This window comes from Xenopus laevis, chromosome 3L (assembly GCF_017654675.1).
Source record: "Xenopus laevis strain J_2021 chromosome 3L, Xenopus_laevis_v10.1, whole genome shotgun sequence".
In the NCBI taxonomy this organism is placed as follows: domain Eukaryota; kingdom Metazoa; phylum Chordata; class Amphibia; order Anura; family Pipidae; genus Xenopus; species Xenopus laevis.
Window position 1 is genome coordinate 158,675,182 of NC_054375.1, and position 11,917 is coordinate 158,687,098.

General features: G+C 48.0%; 1 protein-coding gene across 3 annotated transcripts; it reads left to right on the forward strand.

Annotated features, from left to right (window-relative positions):
• The first annotated feature begins 1,105 nt into the window (after nucleotides 1–1,105).
• LOC108711801 (sialidase) lies at nucleotides 1,106–9,500 on the forward strand. Of its 3 annotated transcripts, none has more exons than XM_018253857.2 (6): nucleotides 1,106–1,595; nucleotides 5,609–5,700; nucleotides 5,914–5,987; nucleotides 6,069–6,191; nucleotides 8,407–8,501; nucleotides 8,575–9,500. In XM_018253857.2, exons 1-6 carry the CDS (start codon nucleotides 1,521–1,523, stop codon nucleotides 9,385–9,387), a joined length of 1,272 nt encoding a protein of 423 aa, XP_018109346.2. In that variant the 5' UTR covers nucleotides 1,106–1,520; the 3' UTR covers nucleotides 9,388–9,500. The 3 variants fall into 3 exon arrangements, with proteins under 3 accessions (XP_018109346.2, XP_041443332.1, XP_041443333.1); XM_041587398.1 differs by lacking the exon at nucleotides 1,106–1,595 and adding an exon at nucleotides 3,185–3,453; XM_041587399.1 differs by lacking the exon at nucleotides 1,106–1,595 and adding an exon at nucleotides 3,185–3,449.
• Nucleotides 9,501–11,917: the final 2,417 nt, after the last annotated feature.

Consider the following 11,917-nt stretch of genomic DNA (forward strand, 5'->3'; position numbering starts at 1 on the left):
TATATGGTCACAGAACAACCCCTCAGTGACTTCTAATATCCTTATCATTTACAGTAGGGGGTACATTATCCCTTATAATACATGAGTGATACTCAGAGTTCCCTGTATAACTCAGCCTGCAGCCTTGTGCCTTTATATGGTCACAGAACAACCCCTCAGTGACTTCTAATATCCTTATCATTTACAGTAGGGGGTACATTATCCCTTATAATACATGAGTGATACTCAGAGTTCCCTGTATAACTCAGCCTGCAGCCTTGTGCCTTTATATGGTCACAGAACAACCCCTCAGTGACTTCTAATATCCTTATCATTTACAGTAGGGGGTACATTATCCCTTATAATACATGAGTGATACTCAGAGTTCCCTGTATAACTCAGCCTGCAGCCTTGTGCCTTTATATGGTCACAGAACAACCCTTCAGTGACTTCTAATATCCTTATCATTTACAGTAGGGGGTACATTATCCCTTATAATACATGAGTGATACTCAGAGTTCCCTGTATAACTCAGCCTGCAGCCTTGTGCCTTTATATGGTCACAGAACAACCCCTCAGTGACTTCTAATATCCTTATCATTTACAGTAGGGGGTACATTATCCCTTATAATACATGAGTGATACTCAGAGTTCCCTGTATAACTCAGCCTGCAGCCTTGTGCCTTTATATGGTCACAGAACAACCCCTCAGTGACTTCTAATATCCTTATCATTTACAGTAGGGGGTACATTATCCCTTATAATACATGAGTGATATATGGTCATAGAACCTTTATAAAATGACGTTTGTTTAGAATCCACAGGCAAAATGTTTTATTTATTTTATCCATCATTTGCAATAGGCCACAATCATTTGCCAGTGATCCATACAGCGGGAGATGCCATACAATTTGCCTGGGCTGAGCTATACCGTGTGGCTGAGGAGGTGGAGCCAAGAATAAAGTGGGGGGAGGGGATCCAGTAACGGGGGCAGAACACCACAATCATTCACCAATCCTCCTGAATAAACAATCCCTGCGATGTATCCGCCCCTAACACACAAATGTTATCCATATTGTTGAAGGTTAAGTGACAGTTAATTATAGGCGAGTGCATGGCGGAGCAGAAAGAAGTGCAGTCTGCAGGTAAATCATTAGCTAATTGGGCTGCAGGAAGGGGATTGACACATAGAGGAAACTACACTTTACATATAAACTATCCCTGGGTAACGCGCTGCAGTCTGGCATCAAAGGGTTAATCCACTGATTCCCACAATCCAGTGCTGCCCAATCAGGACAAGGTGAGAGCAGAGGGGCAAAAGTCTCATGACCCCCATCACCTGATCAATAACCTCCAATCACTGAAACTAATTCCTTCCTGAGGCATCAGCCCTTTAACTGCTGAACATTGTTATCCAAGGGTGAGTTCTACTGCACCCCAAACTCCAGCCCTCCTGACTGCACCCTAAACCCCAGCCCTCTTGACTGCACCCCCAAACTCCAGTGATCTGCTCACATCATTCAGGTTGGAAGGAATTCAGCATGCAGTACCACATGTCACCTGCAGATGGCAGCTCCGCCCCCTTCCTGCTCTCCATGAGTTTCCTCACAGGACAGGTAAGTGTTACCTCGTTACATTGGGCTCAACCTTCACCTTCCCCCCCCCGATGTTTCAACATTTAATAAAGTGCACTCGGGGGGGCAGAGGGGGTTGTGGATGAGGGACATGAGGGGTGAGGGACCCCCAGTCACATTCCCATCAGTCCCTGCCCCAGTGAGCTTACAATCTAAGGTCCCTATCACATTCCCATCAGTCCCTGCCCCAGTGAGTTTACAATCTAAGGTCCCTATCACATTCCCATCAGTCTATGCCCCAGTGAGCTTACAATCTAAGGTCCCTATCACATTCCCATCAGTCCCTGCCCCAGTGAGCTTACAATCTAAGGTCCCTATCACATTCTCATCAGTCCCTGCCCCAGTGAGCTTACAATCTAAGGTCCCTATCACATTCCCATCAGTCCCTGCCCCAGTGAGTTTACAATCTAAGGTCCCTCTCACATTCTCATCAGTCCCTGCCCCAGTGAGCTTACAATCTAAGGTCCCTATCATATTCCCATCAGTCCCTGCCCCAGTGAGCTTACAATCTAAGGTCCCTATCACATTCTCATCAGTCCCTGCACCAATGAGTTTACAATCTAAGGTCCCTATCACATTCCCATCAGTCCCTGTCCCAGTGAGCTTACAATCTAAGGTCCCTATCACATTCCCATCAGTCCCTGCCCCAGTGAGTTTACAATCTAAGGTCCCTATCACATTCCCATCAGTCCCTGCCACAGTGAGCTTACAATCTAAGGTCCCTCTCACATTCTCATCAGTCCCTGCCCCAGTGAGTTTACAATCTAAGGTCCCTATAACATTCTCATCAGTCCCTGCCCCAGTGAGCTTACAATCTAAGGTCCCTATAACATTCTCATCAGTCCCTGCCCCAGTGAGCTTACAATCTAAGGTCCCTATAACATTCTCATCAGTCCCTGCCCCAGTGAGCTTACAATCTAAGGTCCCTATCATATTCCCCTGGAAAATAATCGAGTTGCACTCGCACACCCTGGCCTTCAAATTAGGATAATCCCTGGTGCACAGCAATGGTGGAATCGGCGTCCCACCTTGTAATGACGGATCAGAAGAAAAGAATTTTCTTCTGACCCTATCACATTCCCATCAGTCTTTAGTCACAGCTATGAGGAGTCAATAAAGTTGTCTGTATATATTTTTGGGGTGTGGGGGGACACACAGACACAATATTTGGGGGATGTGCAAAGTACAGGCCTAAATCTGACATTGTACTACAAGTCCCAGCATTCCCTGTTATTCAGCACAAGAAGTGGCAGTTGAAGAGCTGGAGGAGAATTAGTTGGACAGGGAATCTAGATCAGTGGCAGGGAATTGTGGGTATTTGGGCAGGTAATACAGTACAGTCTGCAGCAGGTATCTGATTGGTTGGCCTGTGCTGCATTTGTATCTGACTCGCCCCTGTATCACTGATATTGGGGAGGGGTCAGTGATCACGTGTGGTTGAGGAGGAGGGTGGGTATGGGCGGTGCAGAGTGACAGGAAGTCTCAGTGATTGGGGCAAAACACTGGTCTCATAGGCCCCCCTGTTGCCGCCCCTTCCTTTAATGATTGGCTACAGAGAATTCTCCCAGCAGCTCATTGGCTGAGAACCACACACACCCCCTCACAAACGCTGTCATGTTCTACTTGCACTTCCTCTCCCCGGGCACAAGGTGGCGCCAATCAGCTTTCAGCCGAACGCGTCTCGAAGGTCTCCGGAACGTCTGGTGCTGAACAGCCTCCCAACGCCAGGTGGCGACTTATTGGTGAATTACACGCGCACTATTATTGCGCAATCAGTATCAGTGCGCGCCATCTAGCGGCCGGAAGTGGGACTGGCGGAGCTGCGCTTGGCTTTCTGTAGGTACGAGGGCCCCGCCCCCAGACTTGTTACTGGTACAGACGGAGACATGACAGCTGTGGGCAGCAGGAGGCACAGACTGAAATAATGGGAGGAGTCCAGAGCTGGAGGGGAGTAGAGTTTGGCAGTGGGGGAGGGGACTCAGTGGGGGGCGTGTCCTGTATGGGCTGTATCTTATCACGTGGGGAGGGGATTGGGGGTGGGGCATGATTACAGACTCTACACAAAGCTGATTTCTCATTGGTTCCTCTGTCTAACACCACCCCCAATATAAGAACCTCCCCTGTCTTGTGGTTACATTTAGTTTAGCCGGAGAGGAACACGTCCCCCATAGTGTGAGGTTCCACCTGTCCCCGTCTCCTGGGGACCTGCCCATTTCAGCTGCTTTATCCCCGGGAATGTCCCCGCCTGCTCCACCCCCTCAGTTCCATGCGCTTAATATGCCCCCGCCCTCCTGCTCCTCTACTTGTTATATGTGTGTAGTAACGAAAGGGACAAGTTTCCCCTCCTCTGTTGCCCCAGTGTGTCTGTGTGTGGCCTGTGTGTGACACTATGGAGGAGAAGCTCCAGGCAGGACAGCAGAGAGAAGCTGAGAGAAGCAGAGAGAAGCAGAGAGAAGCTGAGAGAAACAGAGAGAAGCTGAGAGAAACAGAGAGAAGCTGAGAGAAGCTGAGAGAACAACGGGAAACAGAGAGAAGCAGAGAGCACTGCAGGGAGTTGTCTGAGGAGGAGAGATAGTGAATAAAGTACCCCCTCTTGTAAAATATAAGGATATTATTAGTTACCGAGGAGTTTCATGACCATATAAAAGTACGAGGCCGAAGGCTGAGTTATACAGGTCATGGAACTCCGAGGTAACTTCTAATATCCTCATATTTTACAACTGGGGGTACTTTATTTATTATAATACACAAGTTTCAGTGAGTCATGTGACAGAAATGACATCAGAACTCACCGTTTATAAGGATATAATTTACAGGATATTCATGGCTTTTGTGTATTATAATGTCATACCGGAACAACAGGGAAACATGGAGATATGAGGAAAGAAAGGAAAAGGAAAGCTCCTCTACTCAACATCTCATTTATGTGTCACTTTCATGTGCCTTTTCCTATTAATAGACACATATTTGTGGAGACTTGTAGTTCAGAGTTCTGACTGTGTCCGACATTTTCATCTGCGGAACTGAAAGAATTAATGAACAGGAAGTTGCATTTATACTGCTGCCCGTCTGTAGGAAATGGGCAGGAAGTTGCATTTATACTGCTGCTCGTCTGTGGGAAATGGGCAGGAAGTTGCATTTATACTGCTGCTCGTCTGTGGGAAATGGGCAGGAAGTTGCATTTATACTGCTGCTCGTCTGTGGGAAATGGGCAGGAAGTTGTATTTATACTGCTGCTCGTCTGTGGGAAATGAACAGGAAGTTGCATTTATACTGCTGCCCGTCTGTAGGAAATGGACAGGAAGTTGCATTTATACTGCTGCTCGTCTGGGGGAAATGAACAGGAAGTTGCATTTATACTGCTGCTCGTCTGGGGGAAATGAACAGGAAGTTGCATTTATACCGCTGCTCGTCTGTGGGAAATGGACAGGAAGTTGCATTTATACTGCTGCCCGTCTGTAGGAAATGGACAGGAAGTTGCATTTATACTGCTGCCCGTCTGTAGGAAATGGACAGGAAGTTGCATTTATACTGCTGCCCGTCTGTGGGAAATGAACAGGAAGTTGCATTTTTACTGCTGCCCGTCTGTGGGAAATGAACAGGAAGTTGCATTTATACTGCTGCCCGTCTGTGGGAAAACAGGAAGTTGCATTTATACTGCTGCCCATCTGTGGGAAATGCGCAGGAAGTTGCATTTATACTGCTGCTCGTCTGTGGGAAATGAGCAGGAAGTTGCATTTATACTGCTGCTCGTGAGAAACTTGCCACAATGGCTATATGTCCCAGTATGTACTTTGAAAATCTGGTATCCTTACTATAGTTGACTGGAGGTGCATTCCCCAACCTCACTGTCCTCACTGTGATGAACCCCGTACTCTGTTCCTTTAAATGAAACTTCTCTAGTCCTAAGGGGGGGTTTACAGTATAAGTGGCGCCCCCTGATGGCAGGGGTAGGGAGCTGGCAGCAGGGGCAATGGATTGTGTATGTGTTGCAGGAACAGTGTGAGGACGCATGGATGGAGGAGGAGGAGGAGGAGGGTTGGAGCTGTGAGGAGGAAGGCTGTGACTGTTGGCAGGAGGATTTCAGGTGAGTGTGTTAAAGTTGCTAATGCCCCCAGGCTGGGTTATTCTCAGGTGCCATGTTGTTGTTACTTCACTGATGTTAAAGCTCCTCCCCTTGAGACTGAAGAGCCAATAGGGCCCTTGCATATAACGGTTTATCACATGACAGTATTTTAACACATATTGCAATTAATCTTCATAGTATTACTTGCCCTTTAAGTTGTAGCCACTCTTGCAGGGCTGGTGATGAGAGAAAGAGGGAGAATGAGGCACTGTATCCCAGAACATTGGCACAGATACCCCACGGCACAGGTGAGAATTGCCCTGCCCCCCCCTCTTCCTTATTACCCCTAATGTCACTTTAATTAACTGCCCTCCATGTTATACCCCCAGGGAACTGCCCCACCAACCACAGCTCCCGGGTCCTGCACCACCCCTCCTTCCAGGCCTACTACTCCGCCGTCGCTCTACACCAGGGGCTGCCGACCCCCGACATGGACAAGAGGAAGGAATTAGGTGAGTTGCCCAATATTGTGTTGCGCAGGGAGTTGGGCGGCAACTCCCAGCAATGTCCCTTCTGTGCACTGGAGACTGATTGTAACCAGACATCACACCACAGTGGCGCTGGGAATGGGGGGGGGAGTCCAAAGTCCCGAGTTCAGCCGAGGGAAAGAACTGACGTGAAGTCGCAACCAGCTGTTCAGACACTGCTTCTCTATAGGGTCACTGAACCTGTTATATGTTACATTCACTCTGTATTGATATTGTACATCAGTCAGGAACTCCACTGTCCCTCTATACTCCTGCACCCCCAAACCTTGGGATAATGATCTGTATCTCACACATATATTGATATTGTACATCAGTCAGGAACCCCACTGTCCCTCTATACTCCTGCACCCCCAAACCTTGGGATAATGATCTGTATCTCACACATATATTGATATTGTACATCAGTCAGGAACCCCACTGTCCCCTCTATACTCCTGCACCCCCAAACCTTGGGATAATGATCTGTATCTCACACATATATTGATATTGTACATCAGTCAGGAACCCCACTGTCCCTCTATACTCCTGCACCCCCAAACCTTGGGATAATGATCTGTATCTCACACATATATTGATATTGTACATCAGTCAGGGACCCCACTGTCCCTCTATACTCCTGCACCCCCAAACCTTGGGATAATGATCTGTATCTCATACATATATTGATATTGTACATCAGTCAGGAACCCCACTGTCCCTCTATACTCCTGCACCCCCAAACCTTGGGATAATGATCTGTATCTCACACATATATTGATATTGTACATCAGTCAGGAACCCCACTGTCCCCTCTATACTCCTGCACCCCCAAACCTTGGGATAATGATCTGTATCTCACACATATATTGATATTGTACATCAGTCAGGGACCCCACTGTCCCTCTATACTCCTGCACCCCCAAACCTTGGGATAATGATCTGTATCTCACACATATATTTATATTGTACATCAGTCAGGAACCCCACTGTCCCTCTATACTCCTGCACCCCCAAACCTTGGGATAATGATCTGTATCTCACACATATATTTATATTGTACATCAGTAAGGAACCCCACTGTCCCCTCTATACTCCTGCACCCCCAAACCTTGGGATAATGATCTGTATCTCACACATATATTGATATTGTACATCAGTCAGGAACCCCACTGTCCCCTCTATACTCCTGCACCCCCAAACCTTGGGATAATGATCTGTATCTCACACATATATTTATATTGTACATCAGTAAGGAACCCCACTGTCCCCTCTATACTCCTGCACCCCCAAACCTTGGGATAATGATCTGTATCTCACACATATATTGATATTGTACATCAGTCAGGAACCCCACTGTCCCTCTATACTCCTGCACCCCCAAACCTTGGGATAATGATCTGTATCTCACACATATATTGATCTTGTACATCAGTCAGGAACCCCACTGTCCCTCTACTCCTGCACCCCCAAACCTTGGGATAATGATCTGTATCTCACACATATATTGATCTTGTACATCAGTCAGGAACCCTCACTGGCCCCTCTATACTCCTGCACCCCCAAACCTTGGGATAATGATCTGTATCTCACACATATATTGATATTGTTCATCATACACATATATACATATAATACATATAGATATATACATACATACACACATATATTGATATTACTATATATATAGTTATATACTATACTCTATAGGAAGACAGGACCAAGTTCAGGTGTGCAGCACTTGTATGTATGGGGAACCCAGCGTTATTTCCCCTTTAAAGGCGCAGGATTAGAGGAGGAGCCCTTGGGTGCACGGGTGGTGGGTGCACGTGGCTTCCAGCTGACTCGTGTTTGCCCGCCAGTGACTTTCGGCTGCTGTATGTACCTGGCTGTGCGTCGGCTGACGTCCTGGTTGCTATGGAGACATATTAATACTAATAATGGCAGAAGGAGGCAGTAAGGGAACAAAACGACATGTTCTATCTGTGCTTTAATTCTGTTCTTTTCCTCCATTCAACCTCCCCCACACGGGGGTCACTGCCCGCAGCAGAGAGGATGCCCTGCCTGTGCCCAGTCAATATGGGGGTGTGTCGTACCCACTCTCATTCCTCATAATTGCCCCATTACCCCCCTCCCCATGTAACCTCCAAAGCTTTGCCCCTGGCACTTGCCCCGACTAATGCCCCTTCTTATGCCCCTGCAGGATTTACCTTCAACTGTGCCGATTATTTCTACAGCGACCCCTTAATGAGCCCCGGGCACCGCACCTACAACTGCCTGTCTCCTGGGACCCAAAAAGTGAGTGACACCTTCCAGGGGGTGGGGCTTTCTATTAAAGGCTAAATACAATCTTCACTTTCTTTTTCCTCAGATTTTCAGCTGTTTCTCCCTGGACACCCCCCCTCCCATCATGGCTCCCTGTGAGTCCCCAGCAGCACCCGCCTCCTCACACAAGAGTCCTCCTGCAGCACCCGCCTCCTCATACAAGAGTCCTGCTGCAGCACCCGCCTCCTCATACAAGAGTCCTCCTGCAGCACCCGCCTCCTCACACAAGAGTCCTGCTGCAGCACCCGCCTCCTCACACAAGAGTCCTGCTGCAGCACCCGCCTCCTCATACAAGAGTCCTCCTGCAGCACCCGCCTCCTCATACAAGAGTCCTCCTGCAGCACCCACCTCCTCACACAAGAGTCCTCCTGCAGCACCCGCCTCCTCACACAAGAGTCCTCCTGCAGCACCCGCCTCCTCACACAAGAGTCCTCCCACAGCACCCGCCTCCTCACACAAGAGTCCTCCTGCAGCACCCGCCTCCTCACACAAGAGTCCTCCTGCAGCACCCGCCTCCTCACACAAGAGTCCTCCTGCAGCACCCGCCTCCTCACACAAGAGTCCTCCCACAGCACCCGCCTCCTCACACAAGAGTCCTCCTGCAGCTCCCCTTGCACCGATTGGCTCCTCCCATATGGACACAAGAGGCCGGACTCCTCCCTTGGAAAAGTGCCAGTGGCCGCCATTGTGCGAGGAGAGCGAGATGGAAAACCAGGAACTTGAACCCCCCTCTCCAGGGGGCGACATTTCCACTTTCCCCCAGTGCTCCCCGTCTGAGGCTGATGCCGTCTGTGCCTTATTATCCCTCTCGGGCTCCTGCCCCCCACCTGCTGGCCAGTCATGGGGCCCCAGACACTGAGGACATTCCCCTCCATGGGGCTGTTACAGTTTATTTTTATATTTGATTGAAGTTTCCCTTTGTGTCCGTTGGAACTGGTTCTTTATGTTTCTATTAAAGGTAATGAGAATGCAGTGTGGCCCCGGAGCCTTTTATCCTTCCACTTGTAAGTGGGGCCCCTGGAATGTGGCTGCTCCAAGAGGAGTGACACTGAGCTGGGTATGTTAGTTCTTAGTTTTCTAATCAATATACAGAGATTAAGTAAAAGACAGTAGGAAGTAACCCCTGCCCTATAGAGCTTACAATCTAATAGGGAGGTGTAAGGCCAGTGTCACATCAATCTGCTCAAGAGTGAATTGTCAGGACAAAATCAGCCCGTTGAATCTCCATGAACAGCTTTCAATTGATTTCACTGTGGATTGAGGATCATATAATGGGCATGAGATTTCACATTTCTTTCAATTATTTAAAGACACGCCTTTAGAAGGGTGGGGGTTTGAAGGGTGTGGCCATAAAGTGGGCATGGACTCTAAAAAAGTGGGTGTGGCCTATCCTTCCTATGCACATACTTTACAGAAACAGGGAACAGTCTTCCAGCAGGGGAGGTGGAACTAATACACACTGGGGTCATTTATCAACATGGGACAAATTTGCCCATGGGCAGTAACCCATGGCAACCAATCAAATTGCTGTATCCATTGTTCTACTTGCAGCTGGTTTGAAAAAGCCAATCACTGATTGGTTGCTATAGGTAACTGCCCATGGGCAAATTTGCCCAGTGTTGATAAATGAGCCCCACTGTGTGATATAATATGAATGTATTGGCTCATTCCACGAGTTGTACTGCAGCATTGGGATACAATCACCCCACACCCTGTGCCTCACAGTTAAGGGTATGCTCTGTATTCGATGATTTATGGGGGAGACCTCGGGAGAAATATATGTTATACAGATAGCTAGAATCTCAGCTGCCATAAAGCAGGACAGGACTGCTGCTTACAATGGGGATCAGATAGGATCTGTGCAGCCACTGGGACAGAATGTTCTGTTATACAGATAGCTAGAATCTCAGCTGCCATAAAGCAGGACAGGACTGCTGCTTACAATGGGGATCAGATAGGATCTGTGCAGCCACTGGGACAGAATGTTCTGTTATACAGATAGCTAGAAACTCAGCTGCCATAAAGCAGGACAGGACTGCTGCTTACAATGGGGATCAGATAGGATCTGTGCAGCCACTGGGACAGAATGTTCTGTTATACAGATAGCTAGAATCTCAGCTGCCATAAAGCAGGACAGGACTGCTGCTTACAATGGGGATCAGATAGGATCTGTGCAGCCACTGGGACAGAATGTTCTGTTATACAGATAGCTAGAATCTCAGCTGCCATAAAGCAGGACAGGACTGCTGCTTACATGGGGATCAGATAGGATCTGTGCAGCCACTGGGACAGAATGTTCTGTTATACAGATAGCTAGAATCTCAGCTGCCATAAAGCAGGATAGGACTGCTGCTTACAATGGGGATCAGATAGGATCTGTGCAGCCACTGGGACAGAATGTTCTGTTATACAGATAGCTAGAATCTCAGCTGCCATAAAGCAGGACAGGACTGCTGCTTACAATGGGGATCAGATAGGATCTGTGCAGCCACTGGGACAGAATGTTCTGTTATACAGATAGCTAGAATCTCAGCTGCCATAAAGCAGGACAGGACTGCTGCTTACAATGGGGATCAGATAGGATCTGTGCAGCCACTGGGACAGAATGTTCTGTTATACAGATAGCTAGAATCTCAGCTGCCATAAAGCAGGACAGGACTGCTGCTTACAATGGGGATCAGATAGGATCTGTGCAGCCACTGGGACAGAATGTTCTGTTATACAGATAGCTAGAATCTCAGCTGCCATAAAGCAGGACAGGACTGCTGCTTACAATGGGGATCAGATAGGATCTGTGCAGCCACTGGGACAGAATGTTCTGTTATACAGATAGCTAGAATCTCAGCTGCCATAAAGCAGGATAGGACTGCTGCTTACAATAGCAGGGGCTTTGCACAGTGTTACTATTATTAAAGCTCAGACAGAAATTGATGTGAATAGGAAGGATATTAATGTGGATGCAGAGGGCTGGGCAATATAATAACCTAAAGAGCTGGCAGTCGATGGAGGTACAACACAAGCAGAGAAAATACCTGCCGGCTGCCAGTAGGGTGCAAGAAGCAGCCAAGAGCTATAGCGTGGGGGTGTGGGTGCCAATTAGAAATTAAATCTGGGAACGTTCTTCAGCCGGAGCTGCACTGGATCATTAGACTTGCTGTGTCAGCTCTTGGGCCAATTCCCAGCAGCCAATTAGCAGCCGGCGTGAGTATTGGACAGGGTTTGGACGGAATGATAAGTAGGATCAAACCTGTAAATTTCTTCTTTTATCAGGAACCCACCATTCAATATTGATGCCCCGCGCATTGCCCATGTGTCTGTAGGAGAATAAAATGAAGGTCAGTTACAAAAGGGCTCAGTTTCCCTTTAACTGGCACACAGTCATTTATCTG

What these genes read in the sequence shown, in the direction of transcription:
- LOC108711801 (XM_018253857.2), top strand. Translation starts at nt 1,521, where the DNA reads ATGCAGTACCACATGTCACCTGCAGATGGCAGCTCCGCCCCCTTCCTG. An exon ending in TGTTGGCAGGAGGATTTCAG is followed by an intron (nt 5,701 to 5,913) that starts GTGAGTGTGTTA and finishes CCACTCTTGCAG; the next exon opens with GGCTGGTGATGAGAGAAAGA. An exon ending in GGACAAGAGGAAGGAATTAG is followed by an intron (nt 6,192 to 8,406) that starts GTGAGTTGCCCA and finishes ATGCCCCTGCAG; the next exon opens with GATTTACCTTCAACTGTGCC.